General features: G+C 21.3%; 7 protein-coding genes across 7 annotated transcripts; 5 read left to right on the plus strand and 2 right to left on the minus strand. All coding sequences in view use genetic code 6, as the record gives it.

Annotated features, from left to right (window-relative positions):
- Positions 1-534: 534 nt before the first annotated feature.
- TTHERM_00842390 (transmembrane protein, putative) lies at positions 535-1,083 on the plus strand (the record flags this gene model as incomplete). Its single annotated transcript, XM_001027255.3, has 1 exon — positions 535-1,083. One exon carries the CDS (start codon positions 535-537, stop codon positions 1,081-1,083), a length of 549 nt encoding a protein of 182 aa, XP_001027255.1.
- Positions 1,084-5,887: 4,804 nt separating this feature from the next.
- Positions 5,888-6,396, plus strand: TTHERM_00842410 (transmembrane protein, putative; the record flags this gene model as incomplete). The annotated part of the gene is made up of 2 exons (XM_001027257.3): positions 5,888-6,253; positions 6,313-6,396. The coding sequence occupies 2 exons, from the start codon at positions 5,888-5,890 to the stop codon at positions 6,394-6,396; spliced, it is 450 nt and encodes a 149-aa protein (XP_001027257.1).
- A 5,928-nt stretch (positions 6,397-12,324) lies between these two features.
- On the plus strand, positions 12,325-13,611 carry TTHERM_00842420 (dual specificity phosphatase domain protein; the record flags this gene model as incomplete). Its single annotated transcript, XM_001027258.3, has 1 exon — positions 12,325-13,611. One exon carries the CDS (start codon positions 12,325-12,327, stop codon positions 13,609-13,611), a length of 1,287 nt encoding a protein of 428 aa, XP_001027258.1.
- A 3,376-nt stretch (positions 13,612-16,987) lies between these two features.
- Positions 16,988-17,380, minus strand: TTHERM_00842430 (hypothetical protein; the record flags this gene model as incomplete). The annotated part of the gene is made up of 1 exon (XM_001027259.2): positions 16,988-17,380. The coding sequence occupies one exon, from the start codon at positions 17,378-17,380 to the stop codon at positions 16,988-16,990; it is 393 nt and encodes a 130-aa protein (XP_001027259.2).
- Positions 17,381-17,704: 324 nt separating this feature from the next.
- Positions 17,705-18,984, plus strand: TTHERM_00842440 (ligand-effect modulator 3 LEM3 family protein; the record flags this gene model as incomplete). The annotated part of the gene is made up of 5 exons (XM_001027260.3): positions 17,705-17,912; positions 18,017-18,415; positions 18,466-18,588; positions 18,642-18,752; positions 18,812-18,984. 5 exons carry the CDS (start codon positions 17,705-17,707, stop codon positions 18,982-18,984), a joined length of 1,014 nt encoding a protein of 337 aa, XP_001027260.2.
- Positions 18,985-19,405: 421 nt separating this feature from the next.
- Positions 19,406-22,504, minus strand: TTHERM_00842450 (hypothetical protein; the record flags this gene model as incomplete). The annotated part of the gene is made up of 5 exons (XM_001027261.2): positions 21,623-22,504; positions 20,944-21,545; positions 20,590-20,892; positions 19,767-20,307; positions 19,406-19,693 (listed from the first exon to the last, which is right to left on the minus strand). The coding sequence occupies exons 1-5, from the start codon at positions 22,421-22,423 to the stop codon at positions 19,406-19,408; spliced, it is 2,535 nt and encodes an 844-aa protein (XP_001027261.2). The 5' UTR covers positions 22,424-22,504.
- A 634-nt stretch (positions 22,505-23,138) lies between these two features.
- Positions 23,139-24,002, plus strand: TTHERM_00842460 (thioredoxin family Trp26 protein; the record flags this gene model as incomplete). The annotated part of the gene is made up of 5 exons (XM_001027262.3): positions 23,139-23,231; positions 23,311-23,438; positions 23,498-23,630; positions 23,687-23,848; positions 23,901-24,002. 5 exons carry the CDS (start codon positions 23,139-23,141, stop codon positions 24,000-24,002), a joined length of 618 nt encoding a protein of 205 aa, XP_001027262.1.
- Positions 24,003-24,659: the final 657 nt, after the last annotated feature.

Consider the following 24,659-nt stretch of genomic DNA (forward strand, 5'->3'; position numbering starts at 1 on the left):
GATATCATTTGGCAAGATTCTAAAAATTGCTATTCATTTTTATTTTTATTTTTACTTTTTTTTGAGATAAGATCTCTTAATAAGTATTGTTAAATTTAGGAAAACTAAAAAATGGTATCAAATAAAATTTATCTATATTAATAGTAAAAAAGATTTTAGATAATTTTAACATCTTGAACAGATTTTATCAAGGTTAAATAATTTATTTACAGTTTAACCATTGAAAACCATAAAATAATGTATGTAATTAGAAATTTACTTGAGTATCTGCTTTAGTGTATTTTAGAATGTTCAAATTATTTCCATTTGCAACTCTTTAATTGAAATAAATTTGGTAAATAATTGATCTGGTTTAATTCACTGTTTGTGTATTACTAAATGTAACAAAATACTAAATAGAATTATAGATACAAATTTTTTAACATGCAATATTCTATATAAAAATAGATAGATAGATCAGAAATTTAATTACTATTTAAATAAATAAAAATTACAAATCAATATTTTTCTTTTACCTTAAGATACATAAAATAAATGTAGAACTATTCTAGAGACGGCGATATTGCTAGTTAAGAGAGAATTAATAACAACTATGTAACTCAAAAGCCTACAGAAGAAGCAGAATAGTTAAATATTAAAATAATTTACTATAATTACTTAGCTTTTACTGGTTGGGATATATTATTTGTCATTTTATTTGCTATATTTTTGTCAAAAAAGAGCTATTACAACCCTGATGGTGAAGGTGTTTGTGACACATTTTATTTCTGGGCTAGCATTCATTTTTATACAACTGCAGCTGATATTGCAGTTAATGCTTGCATCTTGATATCTTACCACTATTCATAAAAGTGGCATAATTATTTTAAATTAGCGTCTTATGTTTACACCGTTCCTTATTTAGTATTTATGATTGGAACATATGCTACAATGAGATCATCTTGTGGGAGTTTATTTTATTTAGTAATTGCAGAAATAGTAAGCATTTTACTTTTTATAGTTTTATCAGCATTATTTTCAAAATATATGAAGGCCTAGGCAAATATTAACTCATAATAATAAAATTAATAATATGATATCTGAACTGATAATAATAACTACATATTTGAATTAATTAATAACTAAGTAAATCAATCAAGCTTATTTTATTATTTTAGTAAAAAAATACAAATTTTAAACTACATTAAATCATAAAATAGATTTTCTTTTATATAAATTTATAAAGATTAAATTTATCAAAGCACTCGTTATTTTTATAATATTATTTTTTGGTTTATTATTAATGAATTTATCTTATAAATACATATTTTTCAGTGGTATTTTTTAAAAAGAAACAAATAATTTTCTTAGATTTGAAAATTTTTTTATAAATTTAAGACTTAATTACTAAATTTAATATTTTTGAAAAGGATCCGTTTTTAAAATTTACAGGTTTTATATTTTAAACAAAGTTAAAGACTTAAAAAATATTTTTTATTTTTTGTTTAAATAGTAAAAATATATGTTGGGTAATTATTAACAATTATTTTGAAATACCAATAAGCTCCTTCCTCAAAAAAATGTGAATTAAGTATTTTTTTTATTTTTTTGAAATAATTTGCAATAAAAGATCATTTTAAAATATTTTTGTAGAATCTATAATTTATAAATAAAATATGGTTTATCTTTTAATTTAAATGATAAAATATTAAATAAAATTAATATAATACTCAAATCAATATTTTTATGAATTAAGATTATAAAAATTATGTTAAAATTTTTTTGAATAAAAAAGATAAAAACAAAATCGAAATCTAATTATTAATTTGGAAAGCAAAAATTTTATTAACTATCCTTAAATTGAATGAATATTAATTTATTTGATAAAAGTTGAATGAAAAACTACAAAATAAATACACAATAAAATTTATTTTGTTCAAGAAATCTAACAAACAAGATTTTTAAATTATTTTATGAATCTAATAAGTAAATTTTAAAAAAAAAGAATCCAAAAAATAGGAAAATCATATTATTCTAAATATGCTTTCTTTCATTTAATTAGCATAATACTATAATTTATATTAATCTAATTTTATTTAATTGATAAGTTCACAATTTAATTTTTAAAAGAATGAATCAATTTATTTTATTAAAAAATATTTAATTTACTTAAAGTTTATTATTAATTGTTAAATATGGATTATAATAAGTTTAATTTATTAAAATATTTTTAAATACTGAAATAAAATTAAGTTTACATAGCATTTTATTTTATTTAAATTTTATTAGTTGTATATATTTAAAATTAAGAAAAAAAAATGGGGAATCCTTCTCGCTTTGAGCGTGTCATCCTTCGCGCAGGGGCCATGCTAATCTTCTCTGTATCGTTCCAATTTTAACGGATGACCCTTTCGGGTTCCAATCTATGTAAATTACTAAAGCTTATAAAGAAGTTTAATTATCTTATATTTTTTTTATGGGTCTTAAAGATTATCATTTTAATTCTAACAAGTGTGTATCTATTTTATTTTTGTTATTTTAGAAAAAAATTATCTGAAAACTTATTTATATTTTATTTTATATTCTTTATTAATAGTTAATGTTTAATTTAACTTTAAAATTATTTTAATCATTTTTATTTAAATGTAATTTTCTTTTTTATTCTAATTATAAAAAATTAGAAAAAAAAATGGGGAATCCTTCTCGCTTTGAGCGTGTCATCCTTCGCGCAGGGGCCATGCTAATCTTCTCTGTATCGTTCCAATTTTAACGGATGACCCTTTCGGGTTCCAATCTATGTAAATTACTAAAGCTTATAAAGAAATTAATTTATTACAAAACTTTTTTATGGGTTTTAAAATAAAAAGTTTATTATTTTTATTATGATTTAATGTCTAGAACATTTTTTTACTAATTATTATTCAACTTTATTTTTTATTATCTAAATGCAAATAGTTTCTTTATAAACTTTATAAACAAGCAAAATACGAAGCAAAAGATATTGTAAAATATTATCTTTAAAAAGATTTTATATGTAAAAATATATTATTTTAAAAGTTTTAAATTAATAAAATATGAATTACTTCTTTTTTCAGTTTTGTTTTTTCTTAAGATAAAAATAATCTTCAGTTCATAGAATAATTTAAAACCAAATAAACATTTATGAAGTTTTTTAAATTTAAAAAAAATGAGAGAAAAAGGAGTTGTTATTAAATTTTAATTTATTTAAAAGATATTAATTTATTTATTAAAGTATGTTTTTATCTTAAGAATATTTAAATCAGATCTAATCATTTTAAAATAAGGAATACTCAATCATTAACAAAATAAGTAAGTGTATAATTTAACACTAAATCATTTTTATTATAAACAAAATTTTTTAAAAATTATAAATACTTTATAAATTATTTAAAAAATGTCTCTTAAAGCTAAAATTATTAGTACAGTATTAGTAACAAATTTCTATCTAAATTAAAATACCTAATTTAAAAAAATTTATAATAAATATCACAAAATTTTAAATATATTTTAGCTCTTTTTTTCAAATTAAAATTTAAACTTTTTTAACTTTAAAAGATGTTAGACTTTAATTTTATTTCATTAATTTGCTATTATAAGATTAAAATCATTTTTATGAATTTAAAAGTATCAAAAATGAAATAAATAAATATTGTTTTATTTTCTATAAAATTAATTAATTTTGATGCTATAAAGTATTGAAAACAATAATTAAATATATGTATATCAATAAATCAATAAATAATTTATTAAATTAAAAGTAGAAAATATTTTAAAATATTTATTTATCTATTTAAAACTTAATATTTGTTTATTTTTATTTTCTATGTAATTAAAATTTACAAAAAAAATGGGGAATCCTTCTCGCTTTGAGCGTGTCATCCTTCGCGCAGGGGCCATGCTAATCTTCTCTGTATCGTTCCAATTTTAACAGATGCCCTTTCGGGCTCTAATCTATATAAATTTCTAAAGCTTATAAGGAAATTAATTAATTATAAAACTTTTTTATGGGTCAATAAAATATTATCATTTTTATTATGAATTGGCGTCTATCTTTAAATAATCATGTATTTATCTAATGATTATTTAACCTTAATTTTATTATTGATATATATTTGCTTTTTTGAATAGACAAAATATGAAACAAAAAAACATATTATCTTTAAAATGGTTTAAAATGCTAAAATATATTATTTGAAAAGTTAATTTTCAAATTTATAAGATATCAATTCATTCTTTTTGGTGCATCTTTGCTCATTTTTTCCATAAAAATTAACCTCAACTTCTAAGAATAATTTAAAACCAAATATATATTTATATTAAATAAAATGAGAGAAATAGAAGTTTTTTACATTTTTTATATAATAAAGATAATAATTTATATCATGTTTTATCTTGCATTTTTAAGAAAATTTAAACAGATTTTATCTTTTAGAAACCCAACCTAAAATAAAAGGAATAAGTAAATAAATAGACACACATATTATTAATTTACTGTTGAATACAAAATTTGTTATAACCATAAATACTTTAATAAATATTTAATTAATTTTTACCTCTTTTAAAATTCAAATCTTAATTTAAATAAATATTCTAACATTCTCATTTAATTTAAATAAAAATAAATATTTTAACACTTAAAAAATTGTTTTAATTTTTTGTGTTATTAAAGTTTTAAAGTTAGCTTTAAATTATTTTTGATGCAAATTAATTTGTCATATTTATTAGAAATTATAAAATTAAATTATTTTTTTAAATATAAAATTATCAAACATGAGACAAATAGTTTGTTTAATTTTCTATATTTTATTCAAAAATTTTATTTTTAAGTTTTGGAAAAGATAGAAATTAATTAATTATTTTACAAAATATTTAAAAATAAATTATAATAATTTAGTTTGCGTCTATCACTAAATAAACAAATAAACATCAAATTTATTTAATTAATTTAGAAATAAATAGTTTGTTTTATATTAAAGTTAAAATTTTATTTATTAAAAGTTGAAAATTATTTGAAAATAATTCTTTATTTAAAATTTAATATTTTTATTTAAAATAATGTAATACTTTTTTGTTTTCTATGTAATTAAAATTTACAAAAAAAATGGGGAATCCTTCTCGCTTTGAGCGTGTCATCCTTCGCGCAGGGGCCATGCTAATCTTCTCTGTATCGTTCCAATTTTAACGGATGACCCTTTCGGGTTCCAACTATTAAAGTTTTTGAAATCTTATAAAGCTAATTTATTTTTAATAATTAATTTTATGGGTTTCCTTTTTAATTATAATTTTTGATAAGAAACCACTTATTAAGAAATTTAGAAAACTCATTGAAAAAAATTCAAACATCTAATTGCAAAAATATAATTTTTTTTAAAAAAATACAATTAATCTCTCATTTCTATTTTAAAGTTAAATAAAATGATGTAAAAATCAATTTTTAAAATTCAAAAGACGAATGGTTGTTTGTTTGTTTGTTTGTTTGTTTGTTTTATTGATTGATTGATTTATTTATAAATTAGCTGAATGACTGAATTTTTAACTTACTATTTGAATTATTTCTTAGATAGAAAATAAATTACTTAGCTTGAAATAATATCCATACACATTAACTTAAATAGGTATTTTTCAAGTATTTGTTTGATTGAAAGACAAATACTAATTTTAAACCAGTATATATATTTATTTATTTACTTATCTATCTATGTTTTTAGATTTATTTTTATTAATAAGAATATATTTAAGATAATTAAATAAAAATCTTTAGTTTTATTTAATATTATTTAATATCTAATATACTTGGTTTAAATTGAAATCCTTCTAATATCTTTTCTAACAATAAAAAAAAATTTATAACTTTTACTTCTTAATAAAATACTTCTAGATTAAAAAAATGCCTATTCCTATTGCACATATAGTTTTAGATATAGCTGCTAATGCTGGTCTTGGTTATTATCTTTTCACTGAACAAAAATAGTGCGGTTGTGGAGGTGATGATTGCCATGGATTGAAGAACTGGGCTTTCTTTGTATCAATAGTTCTCTTCGTTTATGCAGGTTTCCATACTATCATAATCCTAAACAACTGTTTTAATAATTGTTTGAGTAGAATTCCTATCATATCAGATATTTTATACAAAGTTTCAGAAAATTGGACAGATATCTATGTTGTTTCTATGGTTGTTATATGGAGTTGGATTCTCTATCTGATTATCAAATATTCTAGCATTTTTGATTGCAATAAAGACTTAGTTATAGCAGTAATATTTTTAAAAATGAAATGTATTTATTTATATTTAATTTAATAAAACTAAAATAGTGCGAGGTATTTGTTGGATATTCTATCATAATTTGTTTACTTTATGGTTTCCAGAGAGACAAAATCACTTCTTTTTCTATTTGAATAAATATTACATTATATAAAATTGTATGAATAAGTAAATTTTGTATTTAGGCATTTATTCAACTTTTATTATATTGAAGTAAACAGCTTTATTTATTTATTAACTCTTTCTAATCAGATTTGAAATTGCTACTAAAACAAAAATAATTTCTGAAACAATAAAAATTTAAATAAAGTTAATAAAAAATATATTCTATCTGAATATCTTTTTTATGAATTTTCAACTTAAATCTTTTAAAGAATCGAAAAAAATTTATTAATTATTCTTTTTTATGTTATTTTACTGAAACATAAAAATAAAAATTTAAATAAATAAACAGTTGATAAACAAACAATAAATTCTAACTACATTGAATACCTTTTTCATCAATTTTTATTTTAAATATTAAAGAATCAAAATAAATTTTTAAATAATTAATAACTTTTTTATTTTAAAATAAGTCTATTTCATAAAAAACAAACACAATAAGCATATTAAGTTTTTAATATTTCAATATTATTTTAAAAATAAGTATCAAAATATTATTTCCTTTAATTTTTAAATAAAAAGCAAAATCATTAAACATAACTATTATTTACAATAAACTGCCATTTAAAATATATTCGTTTATTACTTTAAGAGTTTTTGAAAACACTTACTTATTTTTAAATTAATTACAGCTTTTAATTATTAGTGATTAAATTAAAATATTTCAAATAAAACTAAACGGATTTTAAAAAATTAATATTTTAATTATTCAGTAAAGTAAATTAAAAATATTTAATTTTAAATGTTCAAAAATCAAAAAAACATCTTCAAAATCAGAAAATAAAGTTAAGATACTTTTCTTTCTCATTTGAATTATCACTAACTAATCTCAATAATTATTTAAATTTTATTTAATAATAATTTAGTAGTATTTATCATAATTTATTTATTTTTCTATTGAGATTATGTTATTAGTTTGATTAATATCCTATAATATATTTCAAAATATATTAATTATTTTTTTAAAAGGAATACCTATAACTAAAAAATTATATTTAGATATTTTTCTTTCTGATTTAAAATAAACTTTATGATTGTAGATTTGGAATTATCAGTTCAATTTTATTTATCTTAACTTTTATCTCTGATATAATTTGTTATTTTAATCAACAATAGCATAAAAGAATGAAATTGGTTTAAACTGAATTAGAAAACTAAAATATAAAAAATTTAACTATAAAAGTTTTATTTTGATCTTTAAAACAGAATTTTAATTTTTTATTTTAATTTATTTTATCGAAACTTATTTTATAAATTTAAAGGTTAAATTAATTTAAGGAATTTATATTTAAAATTATTTAGACTTGCAAGAAGATAAATTTATTACCAATAATTTAATTTTATATTGCATACATATTTAATATGGCTATTAAAATAATGAAAAATATTAAAAGAAATTTAGACTAGGTTTATAATAAAATTATATTAATTACTTTAATAATATATTAGTTAATTATAAATAATAGTTAATATTCTCGTTTTTCTATTTTCATAACAAAAGATAATTAATTTTGAATTATTGTTCTACAATAAAGTTGAAATATATATTTAATAATGGCTAAACAATTTTAATGCTCTAGATAAAATACCTATTATTTTTAAATAGATTGCGCTGGTTTGGATATAATTAGAAATAGCTTGTTCATTTTTATATATTTATTTAAATTTTTTGAAATTTTATGATAGCTTAGTTCATAAGTTAGTTAGTTAGTAAATAAAAAGAAGTAAACATTTTAAATAGTAAAATATGTCAGTTTTCAAATAGTTAAAATGAATTATGACTTAATTACAACATAAAATATGAAATATCAAAATTATGAGTGTTTACTTTAAAATTATGTAATTTAACTAAAAATTATGAGATAATGTAAATATTTTACTACGGTTTAGACTCATAACCTTACCTAAAGTAGCAGAGGATCAGATAGTTCTAAAATATTTTTGAATCGTTTATAGACATTTGCATTAACTTTTTAATACACTTGAATTTAAATTTTTAAATCAAGCAAAAGAAGTTTTTATTTATTATTGCTCATTCTAAATAAAATAGATTTAAATTCTGAGATATCAAGTTAAGTTTGCAAGCTGAAATTGAATATGTCAGTTAATTTACATCAATGCATTTATCTAAAATATTAGATACAAAAGTAGCAATTTAATGTATTTCATTTTCAGAAAGTAGTAAAGTGCAAGAAAAAACAGTTTTTTATTTGTTTCAATAAAATATAAGTTTAAATTTATTAATAAATTTGTAAGCTGAGAAAATGTTTCTTCTATATTTGAATTTTATTCTATCAGTTTATAGTTTTTTATAAGTATTTAATAGATTAATTTTATTCATGATAAACATTTTACTGAGTAATTGAAATCTATTTTAGACCAAAAAATATTTTATTTTATTCTCTATTATTGAGTTTCTCTAAATTCTTTTACATAGTGCAGTGGAAGCGAGTTAATATGTAATTTGAATGCATCATTATTTTATTAATGTCTCTAATTCTTGCAATTTAATCTAGTTTAGTTTTATGTCAGCTTGTAAAAGTAAATAGTTAAATATAAATCAGGTTTTACTTATGAACAAATTACTTAGATTCTTCTTTTTAGATTCAACTCAATAAAAGAAAATATTACATCGTCTAAGTTATACATATTCACTGTATTTTTTGATTAAGAAAAGTGTAGATATAGATATGTAAAAGTGGCAAAATTAAAATCCACTAAGGTATTAATATAAAGTAAGTGAACTTAATTAATTTATAATCAAATTACACTTTCTATTTTATTCAGACAGACTAATAGATGCATGTATTCAATTATTCATCACGGTCTTCAAATATCTACTTTATCTGATAGATAGTCATTAAAAACACTCTATAAGAATTGCCAAAATTGAGGAACTTATATGTAAATAGAAAAATTCTTTTTTGACAATTTTATTAAGAACTAAAGTGAATTAATTTAGATTCTTCAATGTATATGAGTGACTATGGATTATAATCTCTCAAGTCGGATGAGCATAATGAGTATATTATTAAATTTGTAAAAGTGCTGCAGATTTAAAAAGTACTTCAGCTTTATTATGAAATTAAGCCTTCAGTATAAATTATTGGTTGATACCAATTATTAATGCATACTGCGCACTATAATTAAATTGTTTGCTGAAATAATCTTGGTTTGTACTCTTCTATTTTATTAAAATTTGTTTGTCTGGTTTTATAAAGCCTAATTTAATCTTTAAAAAACTATAAATTTTTCAGCATAATTGAATTATAATAACTAATTAATAAGCAAGCTGCGTATTATTTTTAGTACATTAATAAATAGAACAGTATTAGAGCTCTTTAATTTAGTTGATTTTTCTAGTTTAAAAGAATTAAATATTTGCAAATGCATATTATTAATTTAATTTTTGGCACTTTAATTAAGTTAAGTTTTCTAAATACTTCATAATATATCAGAAAAAATTAAAAAGCTATAGGGTAAGTACACTAAATACTACCTAGCATTTTTGTTTACAAGTTTTTTAATATTTATACTATTTTTATTTTAAATTATTACTAATTATAAATGCACTTCCTTTTTTTAGTAGAACTACTCAATATTTCAAGGTGGTCGTTCATATATCAGCTTGAAATTACAATTTTATTCCCAAGGACAAACTATTTCATGCCGCAAATTCAGTTTCTGAAGACAAGTAAAAAAGTTAGTATTCTAATAAATGTTGAATAAGTTGTAAATATTTAATAGAATTTAAATACGAACTCAACAAATTTCTTACAAAATTGAAAGGCGCACACAAAAAAAGACAAATAAAGTTTTTTTAGTTTTAAATTCTAACATAAGTAATAAATAAATAAATATATTCATGGTTTTATAGATGCAATCATCTTTTGTAGATAAATGCTAATTAAATCTTTTAATATTTTAATTTTTATAAGCGATATAGAATAAAAATGATGACAAATCTACGTAATTATAAGCATATGTTTATAATTTAAATTATAAAAGGATGCTGATTGCGTAAAATCTATCTCAGATAGTAATAGAATGATTAATTATTAGACTTTAAAGAAAAAATAGTCACTTAAAATTGAATTATAAATATTGATTAAAAGTTAATATGAGCCTTTCAGTACAGGGCTGATAAGAGATACGCTGTTTTGGATGACGAAATACAATAACGTTATCATTCTTAAATACAAAAAATATAACTAAAAAAAAACACTTACCCTCTGCAATAAGTAAATTAAGTTAAAAATAGAAATAATCGATTGATCTGCTATTTTATTTCACTGAGTAAAAAATAGCACTTAAATTTAACCATATTTTAGGATATTAAATGTGCATATTTTATACTTATTTATAAGTTGCATATGTTAGTTATAAATATTTGAATTGAATAATATAGATATGCCTTAATGTTATATTGGATATATTTGGTATTTGCAATTTTTTCACAATTGTTTTTTTTATTCATGGTTAATTTACCTCTTAAAATTTGTTTGATTCTTTTAATTTAAGGTTTTCATCAAAAATAAATGAAATACCCACTGAGGTAATTCGCAACTCTAAAATAAGTAAGCCACAAAATTAAAAACCTTATATTAATAGAAATTCCTTTTCTTTTCCAGTTTTTTTGAGTATCAACTTTACGGCCACTTCTACCTGTAAAAGATATTCTAGATATTTCCAAATCTTATAGTTTTTTAAAAGGGTAGCCAGTGGGATCAGTAAAAGCTATACTTTGAATTCAGCAACTTGATAGCATAAGAACTTAGTGAAGATTTAAAGTAAAAAAAAAAGGTCTTGATAATGCATCATAAAATAAATACGCATTAATATCTTAAATTAATACCCATAATAGTTAGTAAGAGAAGGAGAATATTTGAATAAAGTTACGTACTAAATCTTCAAAAGTAAATATATCCGAATTCGCATCAAGAAGTTGAGCCAAGACATACACTATTTTCAGAAGATAAAGCAATAATCTTATATCAGTTGTACTAAAATATTTAAAAAATATTATCTATGTCCAAAAAAAAAATATTTATTTGGAATTATTCAAATTTAGCTTTAGATCTTAAGATTCATTATTTTAATAAAAAATGAATACTTATTAGATTAAGTTTTATATTAATTAGGTTATTGTCGTTTAAAGGTGGTGATTAAGGGTTCAATAAAAAATGAGTATGCAAATTTTGATTTTGGTTTTTATTTATTTAGTTAGTTAGTATGGTGAAATATAGACAGAAGGACAGTCAGAAAGAAAGATTGATAGACAGAAAGACTGGGAATAAGGATTACTAAAAAATCAAATAACTAAAATAAATAAGGTTAGTAAAGACATAAGTAATTAAATATAGAATGGCTTCTTTGAATGAAAAATCATTTAAAAAATGAATAGAGGAGATTAACGTAAGAAATAATAAGTGAAATTAAATTAATAGAATAAATAAAGAAAAAAATTATTACGCTTGTAATCTGAAAGTGTTTCTTTGTTTCTTAATTTAGTTTTTCTTGCTATTCTAAAATTAGTCTCAAATGAATAAATTGACTATTTAATTATTTATTTATTTAATTAATTAATATTTGCATAGAAAAGAAATAACAAAATTAATTCTTGTAGTTTGCATGAAATTTCTGCTGGCTAATCAAATACATATATGAATATAATTGATTAATTTTATATTTGCGAATAAAGATTATTTGTATAATTAATTAATTAAAGTAACTTTCAAATTTTTTTAGAAGAAAAAAAAAAATCAAAAACTAAAATCATAAACAATCAAATTATCCGTCTCAGATTCTATTACACTTAGAATTATAAATTAAACTAAATAATTAAATATCTACTTCAAAAATTCAAACAGACAAAATTAAATAAACAAATATACAAATAAATGAATAATAATAATTACAATAATATTCATAGATACGATTTTAATATTGTTGAATTTAAAGTCGTTTGCAAAGTCGAATGGGGTTAGACTGTTGGTGTCATGGGAAATATCGCTAGCCTTGGTAATTGGGAAGATCAAGGTATTTTTCCTCTTACATGGACTGAAAATCACGTCTGGAAAGGCGAAATGTTAATTATGCCTGGCTGCGAATAAAATTTTGAATGCAAATTTGTTATTTTCCACAAAGATGACAAAAACAATACAAACACTTTGATCGAAATGGAAAAAGGTGCTAACCGTTAATATAATCTTAATAACCCTGCTTAATTCATCACTGAGTAATAACAAGAATCTTAACAATCTACTCAAGACAATAAATTCATTATCAGTGAAATTTTTAATATGCGTAAAGTCACATTCTCAGTCTATTCTACTCCTAATAGCATTATTCACATCTCAGGAAACATTCCTTAATTCAAGGTTCCCTAATAATTGTGCTACGAACAACAAATTCCTAGTATGAATTGCGATTAGCAATTATCTCTCTACTACCAAGATTTTTATGTTGATATGAGAGAAGATATGATGAGATATTATTATATTAAAAATTTCGTCTAAGTTGAACGTGGTATTGGTAGATACATTATTTTCAATAATCACATTACCAAGCCATTTGCTATTCAATATTCCCTCGCTATTCCCGAAGTATTTAAGGAGGAACTTTCCTTTGATAATATTACTGAAAACCTCTCTATTGGTTCATTTATAAACAGTGCCAATGACATTTCTTCTCTCCACAAACTCGGAGTTACTGCTATTGTTAATTTATAGACAAAACGTGACATGGAAAGAAAGTACGTAAATGCATAAGAAATCAGAAAAATCTGCAAATCTAAAGGTATCTTATTCATCAATACTCCTATCCGTGATAATGATCCTGTTGACTACGTTCAACGTGCTCCTGAAGTTTTGGACATCATTGAAGATCTCTACAAAGCTAATCATCACATTTATATCCACTGCACTGCTGGTATTGGCAGAGCTCCTCAAACTGCTATTCTTCACTTAGTCTTGCATCGTAATTACAAAATAAATGAAGCTTCCGAATTAATTTTTTCAAAAAGACCTGTTTCTTCTCCTAACAAAGAAGCTATCATATCAGTTTTAAAAATGCTTTCAGAAAGCTCCAGCGAAAGCACTTCTGATAGAAGTATCGATGAGGAAGAGGAAGACTATAGATCAGAGGAATTCTGCTCATCTAATCAAATATCTGCTAAAATAATGTGAAAAAATTAAATAACACAAGCCAAACCAATCTGCTAAACTGCCTTAGTCTAATAAATCTTTTGTTCAATTAATCTTATTTCAAACAATTATATACTAGAAAACGAATCTATTTTGCTACTCTTATAATAATACTTAAATTAATAACTTTAGAATTATAAATACTACAATCTCATTCGAATCTCTCTAACATAAAATATGTAAACAATCAAATAAATAAATAAACAAACAAACAAATAATTATACTGACTATAAATATATTAATAATTCATCTTAATCTTTTTAACAAATTCTCTAACTTATTCATATATAGATTACTCACACACCTTGTAAATTTTTATAAAATAAATATTTAAGATTTTAAAAACACGTTTTTACAATTTGTATAAACAGAACTGTATGCATTTTACTAATAATTTTTAATAAATCCAATTCATTGTTCACTTCTTACTCATCATTTCTAGTATTTATCATATCATTTATATTTAAGCTATTTTTTTAGTAAAATTGCAGGAAAAATACCTCTTTTCTAACTTTTCTAAAATTTAAATAAAACTAAAAATAAAATTTTAATAAAAGATTAAATTTGTTCATAAATGATGTCAAAATCAATCTATTTTAATCATGCATTCTCTCTTAAATATTAAATTTAATTTATCAAAATATTTGTTGATTCTGACAGAAGATACTCAAATTATTTAGAAAATTTAACTAGATATTTCATGTAAAAGTTGCTACCAAAGCAAGTGCAATCAGATTAAAAATGATAAAAAATAAGAAATGCTTAGCCAATTTAATTAACTATATTTGATTATTTGTTTTCTATGTTAAATTTATACTTTCTAAAATTTAATAGAACCAACTATGAAGAAAAGCAATTTAACTAGCTCTTTTCTCAATATACCTCAAATTAATTTATGCAATGGTAAAAAAATTATTATCTTATTAAGCTTTACTAACTGATGACGTACGATTTGAAAACTGTTTTCAATAGCGGTACTTTTATTTGTAATTGTATGATATTTCAAAAATTAAATTAAGGTATGAAAAATACCCTAATGAGCTTGACACTCTATATTTTTTTAAAAAAAGGGTTCTTTTAAAGTCTTTGAAAGATAAATGTTACTCAAATTATTTGGTTGACGATTGAATGATTTTTTTAATTTCAGAAAAGGTCAAAATTATTAATTTTACAATAGCAAATTATATAGAGTGGAACCTAAAATGTGTTGTAATAGCAAAAAAAATATATATTTAGCTAAATAACATGAAATGAATTAGAACTAAAATATCAAGGGAAGTATGCGACGCTCCATTGAGAATATCCTTTAAGCATGGCTTTATTTAATACCAAACTTAATTATTTCCTTAAAAAAAATATTTTAGCATTAATAAAAAGTTATCTTGTAAAAGAAATATCTTTTAGAATTTCTCAACAAAAATTAGTAATAAAAAAGTAGCTTTAAAATAAAGCATATAGAAGTAAGAGTCCGTCCATAAACGCCTTTATTTGTTTAAAAGAACTTTTACAAGCAAACTGCTCTCTCTTAATAAATTTTAAAAAACATTAGAAATTAATTGCGTATTTCATACTCAAATTACGTCTATGAAACTTAAGAAATTTAAGTGACACATTTTATGATTATTTTTCTCCAATAATGAAATACTTTGGTTAAAAAATTATTGAGTGAATCTAAAAATATCACTTTGATCACAATACCTGAAAATCAAATAAGTTTTAAGGTCAACTAATCTATTTTTGTGTCGAACGTAGGTAGAACAAGTAATGCTTATATAAAAATAGAAACAAAGCTTAGAATCAGAATTTAATTTATTTGTGCAATCAAAATGGCATTTAATTTTTAATTGTGATGACATAAATGTCTATTCTTTTTATAATGCAAGAAATAATACTTTTAATTCAGTAATAACTCATTTTATAGCAAATTGCTCTATTTTTGCTATTTTACTGCTCTAATTTTTAAATAAAAATCTAAAAGTTTAAGTAAATTACAAAATTCAGATACTGGATATATTCTTCAAATTAAAATTGTAACAATTATTTAGATAAATTTTTTGGCAATACATTTTATGATATTTTAATATTATTTTTCCAGTAAAAGTCTAATATTTTTTTAGCAACATTAAAGATGATTTATTTATTAATAGTAATTAATTTATAGATTTATACATATTTTACTATAAATAGCAAAAGGAAAGTAATCAAATGTAAGAGCTCTAAATACTTCGAACCTTTTTCTAAATATACTTACCTCTTTTAATCCCTTAAAAAGAATAAAGTATCCATGCAATACATTATATTTCATCTTATTTTTATCTCTTTTTAGAACTCCAATATAAAAAATAGAGTATAAAGCTAAAATTTAGATAATAAGATAAAATAATACAATTTAACTTGTAGTAGAAATTAAATTAAAACTGCAACAAGTTTATTCAAAATTGTTGATTAAGAGAAACAGATGATACAACTAAAAATTACAATAAATTTTTTATGTTGAAGTATCTTTTTTAAATTCATTAACTTGATTCTAATTTTATCTATAATTAGAACTTCAAAATTAAACAATCAAAAGCATAATATTAAAATCTAAATGAGAAAATAGAAATACACAACTTAACTTTTTAGTAGGAATAGATATTTTAATTAAGAAAGTCTATTTATTTTTATTAAATTTGTTCTAAATAAAAAATGGTATTACTTTTTTATTTATTTTGTTAAAATATTTAGCTAAAATATTTTTTTAAAATTGTATTTAACAGGACTAATTTTATCTTTTTTTAGATTTCAAAAATAGCTATAGCAAATAGCGAAAATATAAACACTAAAATATTGCTTTTAGATTAACTTATTAGTAGAAATAGTTGTTTTAATTTAATTGCAAGAATCTATAGATTTTCTATTGCATCTTCAGTAAATAATGAATATGACATTATTTTATTATTTTAATTCAAAATTTTAGCTAAATATTTTTACATAATTGTATTTAACAGAAATTTAGTTATATATTTTTTAAAGCTTCAAAATAAAGCTAAAGCAAAAACTAAAATCTAAATAATTAAATGTAAAATTTCTTTGATGTTGAAATATTGTTTTTGTAGGAATATAGATTTTACCAGTAAAAGAGGATGATATTATTAATTTTATTTTATAAATATATTAAGTTAAAATATTTATTTTGTAATCATTTATATAAATTTACAAGTAAGTAAATAGTAATTTATTTCTAGTTTTTTAACATTTTTGAATTATCTAATTATATTATATCATAACTATATTGAAAACAACATATATAAAATTTCTAAATTAAAAAATCTCAAAACTCTTCAATTATATTGAACAAAGCCATTTTAAGTAATTTCATATTAAAAGAAGTTAAGAAGCCAAATCAGAAATACTATTGTCTACATTTGTTAATATTTTTTTATTTTTTGAAATTCTGTTTGCGATTTCCTTCATCTCTTATTCATTACCAGCACAAAACTCTTTAATAAATCTATAAAGTATTATTTCTAGTTCAACTTGAGTAATATCTAACTCTTTGAACCTACTACTTTCTGTCAATTCTCTCCAAATCGCTGTTTCTCTCAGTAAAGTATAATCTCCTGCTATTTTAATCTAATAATTTTAATTTTAATCGAACGTTCCTTTTGGTATTTCGTTTGGTACATAGCCCAGTAATGCACATCTTTCTTTAATTAGTTATTTTACATTTTATAGGATAATTTTTTCTAAAATTAGCTTTTTAGACATTAAATTGATTTTATTTAGTATGCAAGTAAAAACTTCAAATAATAAAATGTTATTTTTGGCCTGTTATTGCTTATACAAGCAAGCAGTTTATTCTATAAATCTACTATCTTTTAATTCAAAAAAATCTTTGTAAAGAATATTCGATCGTATTTTTTAATTTTATATAAATACTCAGCTCTAAGTTTTTAAGCTGTTTTAACAAATTAATAATTACAATAATTAACTTTCATTTACTCTTAATTTTTTAATTGTTATTCAAAATATAATTTATTAAATTTCCACAAATTTTGATTTTTAATTCAGTGCTACAAATCGTTGTTAGATATGGACACTCAAAAAAGGGCAAATGTATAGAGTCTTCAGGAATTTGTTTAGCAGAACAATTAGTTGCATGTAAATTCAGATCAAAAAGTGTAAAAGCATTTAAATAGTTTACCATTTGATGATCCTGAAAGAATACTTGATTAATTTTTGATTGACTGGTAGCCTACAAAAAGATTTCCTAAATTAGCCATTATAAATTTTATATTATGTAAAGAGTAGAAATTTAATACAAATTTAGAAATTAGCTTATAAAAAACAGCATTTCAGTTATTTAAAAAATAAATTCAAACTTTTCTCTTTAAAATATAACAGGTTTAGCATTTGGTGTATTTGGAAGCGTTGAACTTGCTTATACATTAATGATTAAAGAGAATTCTATCGCATACAAAAGTGTATGCAGTAATTAAGGCTAAGGTCTTGGTTAAGAATGTATTATTAAGAATTTTAACATACCTTAAACTATGAAAGGTCCAGTATACGTTTACTATTAAATGAATAATTTTTTCTAAGCTTCTTCTGAATTTTCAAAATCGAAAAGCGTTGATTAACTAAAAGGAAAAAATATTTCTGTTGCTTAAGCGATAAATGAATGTGGTAGTAATTATTATACAAATAGCTAAATGGGGTAAACGACTTCAATTACAAAAAAAGCGCTAAATCCTAACGATGTGGCTATACCTTGTGGCCTCTATGCTTACACTTTTTTTAATGGTAAAGATATTCAATAAAATAGGAAAATAAATATATTTGTAATTCAATAGATACCTTTTAAATCGAAGGTGTAACAATAGATGATTCAAATATAGCTTGGTAGATAGATATAGATAATAACTATGTTATGGACCCTGAGCTCAAAGATAAAGCTTGGATAAATTTGACAGATTGTAAAAAATTTAGTAAAATAGTTAAAAAATAAATTTTATATTCGATTAAATAGAGCATTTTATGGTTTGGATGAGACCTTCTCCAGCATCTACATTCAGAAAGTATTATGGCAAAATTCATGATGGGTTAAATGCTGGTACATACACATTAAAAATAATGAATAGTAAGCTAATAAAAAATATATCAATCAATCAACATATTAAAAATGTATTTAAAATTTAGACTATAATTCAGATTAATACAAAAGTACTATCAATTTTGTAGTTACGACATTAAATGAATTTGGACAGTAAAACTACTTAGGAAGTATTGTTTTGATATGCCTATCTTGCATATTTTTAGTGGCTGGTATAGTATGTGTATTCAAATATATCCATGCCAAAAAGAATTTATGATCATTCTTAAGGGGATTGCTTTATAATTTGTATTCATTCTATCAAGATTATGTTTAATTGTTAAATTATGAGCTTGGTAAGAAAAAATAAATAAATAAATACCCAGCAAATAAATATTTTTGAATTCAAAATGGGAATTCGAAAATAAAAATATAAAATGAATATATAGAGAAAGGTTTTGTAGGAACTAACACTAATTAATATAATAAGGAGAGAATTTTATTTTATTATAAATAATTATAAACAGACTCTAGGTTAAATAAAATAACAGCTTAGCTTAGCTGAAAAGTATTTTAGATTATTTTTTTTTATTTTTTACGATTATATTTTGTTATGCTTTTTATTGCATTCATAATAATTTGTAATGACTTATAAATTATTTTTATAAAAATCAAAGCAAAATTTAACTCTGAATAAATACTCAAATAGAATTTTAAGATTCTTATCTTTCTTCTTTTATTATTTATTAACTTAATGACTAACCCTTTTACATGCATTCTCCATTACCATTAGTATTTGCAAATATTTTTTATTGTAAATTCTTTTCTAGCTCTAACAATCTTAGAATTATTTAGTTTTGCTTTGATGAAGTTTCTATCACGATACTCTGTTTTTACTAAAACAAACTGCAATCTGAATTCTTTAGCTAGCTTAAATGCTAATTATCAATAACTTTCAACTATTCTTCAAGTTTATTTATATTTTCAACCTTTAGTAAATTAAATATAAATTAATTTTTAAATTAACAATTTTAAAATATAAATAAATTATTTATTTATTACAAGCTTTTAGTTATTTAAAGACAAGTTAGTATTTTCTTATTATAATTGATAGTTATTGGTTAGAGACTTTGACAGTTCATTTCTTGTCTCCTATAAATTTTTATTAGCTATGTCAAATTGATCTTTCCTTGCTTATAAGAGGGTATTCAACTTGCTGGCTTCACTTTTTAAATTATCTTTTTCTTTTATAAGATAGTTCACTTGATTTTCTAACTAATCAATTTATGACTACTTTTAAGTCACTTCAATTTATTTTTCTAGAAGCTATTTATTAAAATCATCTATTTCTATTTTACATCTTTCCATTTATTCTGCACTCACACTAACTTTTATTTTCATTGTATTTATTTCTTAAGTTTTTTATTAAAGTAAGCTTTGTTTCTCAACAAGTTGTTCTTATAATTGCTTCACTTTGCTCTCACTGTTTTCTAATTTTACTATTAATTCATTAAGATTCTTTTAGAATTCTTCAATTTTTTCATTTTGAACTAAAATTAATTCTTGTTTTTCAATTTCAATTTCTTGCACATATTATTCAAATCTATTTTTAATTAATTATTGTTTACATCAATTCCATAAAAATAATATTTCAAAAAAGATTTAAATTATGTATAACGAATTCTAAGAATAAATATATTGATGATTCGTTTGAAAAAAGTATTTAAATATCTGAATTCAATAATTTTTAATAAATGTGAGCTAAATAATTTAATAAAATTAAGTTAAACATTTTAAATTAAAAAAAATTTTGAATGAATAAATGGATAAAATATATTCTAAATATTTTCATATTGATTAAAAGTTGAATGAAATGATAAAATACCTTAGGATTGATTGTGAATACTCTTCTTTAATTAAATTGATTTCCTAAGGATTATGAAAATGATTTAATAAATTTTATGATTCACTTTTTGATATTTAATTTTCATTTAGCTAGCTAATTATTTCCTACTTTTACTAAATTTCTTATTAGTAAGCTTAATTCTAGCTAATCAATTAGCTGATTACCTAATTTTCTTCTAATAGTATTTATTTTTCTGCATTCAATTTCTGATTAGATTCTTACAATTCTCTTAATTTCTCAGACATTTCTTATAATTAATTCCTGAGCTCAAACTCTTAAATACTGGCATAAAATTTATAAATATTAAATGCCTAAATTAAAAATAATAAATACCTTGCCTTTTCTTCATTAATGTTATTAGCTTAAATTGGATTTCTATGACTTAACTAGATTAATTGATCTTCTAACTATATAATTTTTTACTGCTATTTATCAGCCTCTGTATTTCTTTCTGTTAATAACTCATTTATTCTGTTATTTTCTTCTAAAATGGTCTAAAATTTAGTTTCCATTTCCATTACTTACATATCAGACAGACCACTTTCAGACATCACTTATTGTATCTTTTCATTTTCATTTTTTAACTCTTTAATTCTCTAGAGTAACGAAGTGTTTTCTCTACTTAAGTTTTCATGCTATTAAATTTTTTCTTTTACTAATTTCTATAACTTTTCGTTTTCTTACAATAGTAAATCTAGCTTTTACTCCCATGTACTAGCTAAATTTTAAATATTTTTTTGTTCCATCATTTATATTTCCAGTTTTTTTTCTAACTATGTGCACCTCTCTTTGTAATCTTAAAGAGTTAATGTATTTAGTTAAACGTTTAAAGCATTTTCAGTTGGTACATTTTCTCCTTGTGCTTTACTTTTTTGCTACAAAATAGAGTTTTACTTCAAAAGAAAAGTTTGCTTCTCATTTTCTAATATTAAGAGCTATCATTTTAAATTTTTGAATATAATTTTTAACAGCTTATTACAATAATTTGCTTTTAAAATAATAAATAATTTACCTTTGCTTTTGATTCTAAATCCCTAATAATTCCTTAAAATTTTTTGTTTTCCAGAAGAAGGACTTATATGTTAGGAGGAATCTTTAAATCCTTAATATTCTACTCTTCTTTTTCTTACTCTTTAAGCTGCATTTTTTCATTTTCATTAATTAATACTTTTATTTTTTTTATAAGCTCATCATTATGCTTTTAAGTGTTAAGCTGTATTGCTCTGCTTGTTTCTAATTCATCTTTTAATTTTTTTACTTGCTAATCCAAATCTTTAATCAAGCTTGTCTGCTAAAAAACTGACTCAGTCCCATTACTATTTAAACTATTTGCTAATCCCATATTCTATGATGATGTTAATGAATTTGTACCAAATCCTCCTGACAAAGTTTTACTGAATTACTAATTTTAACTTGGTAAAGTAGCAGTAAATTAGTTGCTTGCTTAGGGTGTTGAAGGTGAATTCAAAATAGTATTCAGATATCCATTTGGTTAGTTTACACTAGCAGTTAATTGGCCATTTACTAAACTAACGTTTGAATTTGAAAGTGGGCTTGTGTATCCTTAAGCTATTTTTGTTGGCATGGGTGAACTAAATCTTTGATTAAGAGGAGAAGCAGCCATTCTTGGTTATATTTGAGTAGAAGATGGCGATTAGTACATAGATTTCCTATTAAAAGATGAAGGAGTGTTAACTAATTAACTATTTAAATCACTAGGCAGTGTTTATACTCGCTAGCTGCTAGAAGGCAAAAACTATGTCTATCTCTGCTATTAAATTTAAAATTATTGCTAGTATCCTGATTAACGCATCTATTTGCTTTTTCTACTATATTTTAATATTTTTTTTCTACAATAATACTTAAGAAAATTTTCAATTAATATCTAATCAAATAATTATAGCAAAACACTGATTTGTTTGTTAACTATCTCTCAAATTAAATTTACTACTACTAATGAACAAATAATATATAAATTTAATTCTTCTCCAAAAGACAGTACATAAAATTTATTTTTTCATAATTTTGAATATTGACAAATACTCATCAAAATAATTAATTTAGTTTTTTTTTTATTAAAATCAAATTATATCCATTAAATTTTTATTTTTTTAATAAAATTATTAAATTTTATGCTTAATTGATGAAATGCTAAAATAATATATTTTACTGTTTTTAATAAACTCATGTTATTCAAACACACAAACAGCAATATTTATGAGTCGTCCATGCTATTAAAATAATAATATTAAATAACTTTAATAAATTACTGATAATAATTCTAATAATTTTAAGTAATTTAATGAATTTAGGTTTAGTCAATAAAATATTCCAGTGTATTAAAATACTTAAAGATTTTGTCTATTTCTTTTTAAGATTAATTATTCCACTAAAATTTAATTGATTAGCATATAATTTTCATTCATATTATGACTATGTAGAAAATTTAAATTTATTTTTTTTAGATTAAATATTGTTTACAAATTTAATTAATTAAGTATTTTAGAGATAATTAATTTTTAACTAAAATGAATCACGTTCACAGCTCTAGCTGCGGTTGCAAAGAATATGCAAATGTTGAAAATGCTTAAGATTTATATTCTGTTATTGAGCTTGCAGGAGTATTTTATTTTTATCTCAGAATTACATTTTTATCAAATTTTTTTTAGTAGAATTTCTAATTTTTTAATTTAACTATAGATAAATTGTTTAAATGAATCATAAAGCGGTAAAGGAAGAAGTGTTTTTAAAGAAGAAGATTAAAAATTAGAAAATGGTGATTTTGTTTAATCAGATGAACCTGATCCTGAAATGATATTTATCATTCCGTAAATTTAAAAAGATTTTTTCCACATTAAATTTGTTAAATTATCTAAATTTTAATCAGATTTACTTGCACAGTCAATCTCAAATCAATTAATATTATTGCTAAAGACTAAGAGCATGCTCCAAACATACTTAAAGTTTATACAAACCAAGAAAATGTTGATTTTTCAATTTCTGAAAACAAAGGATTAGAAGTAAACTAATTTCATTTTTATTAATTTACTTACTTATTTGCTTATAAAAAATTTAGGAATTTATGCTTGTTCCTAATTTAGATGGAACTGTCTACTAATCAGTGAGATAGAGCAAATTTTAAAATATAACTAAACTAATTCTTTATATTGCTTCTTAAAATACCAATAAAGAAACAATAGCTATTTCATATATAGGACTCAAAGGAGAAAGCACTGGAGTATATTGATATATTATCTATTTTTATAATTTATTAAATTTTTATTACAAAGCTTAAACGTCAAATTGTCAATGCAGTCTACGAAATAAAACCTCTTGCAGAAGACAATCACCCTGCTAAATTATTAAATGCCTAAATGAAAGAAAATTGTTGAAAAGCAATTAATTTGTGTTTGTCTAAGCTAAGATCTTCAAATTATATTGTTAACAAAAATTTAAAAATAATTTAAGATGTATAAAAAATTGAATTATACAAATGATAATAATATTTTATAGTTCAGACTTATTTTATTAAAGTGCAATTAGTAATAAAATCTATTTTAATCATTAATTAAAATATATTCTTACAGACTATATAACAAGTAATATACTTTAGTAAATATTTTTGATAAATATCTATTCCGATATTGTATTTAATTTTTATGTTGAATCGTTATGTATGTCTTCTAGTTCTTGTTCTTCTTAATTTGTTTTAATCTGTCTTACCTTAGTTAGTTCTTGATTTTAATTTTAATATGTTGCCACTCATCCTACTTTTGATCGTGTTAATTATGGTTTCTAAACAAGGCAAGATTCACATTAAATATATTAAAATGTAAAATCTTGTGTCCATAAGTAATCAATTATTTTAATGTAAAATTAATTGAAATATTAAAACTAAAAAATTTTAAAAATTGTTGATTTTATTAATTTTTAATTATAAGTTAGTTATTTAAAAAATCCTTTAAGGAATTCTAATAATATTTTTTCTTTAATATAAAACAAGAATTACTCAAAAGTGTAATATAATAAATATAAAATAACTCTTTTAG

Source organism: Tetrahymena thermophila (genome assembly GCF_000189635.1).
Source record: "Tetrahymena thermophila SB210 genomic scaffold scf_8253894, whole genome shotgun sequence".
Lineage (NCBI taxonomy): Eukaryota > Ciliophora > Oligohymenophorea > Hymenostomatida > Tetrahymenidae > Tetrahymena > Tetrahymena thermophila.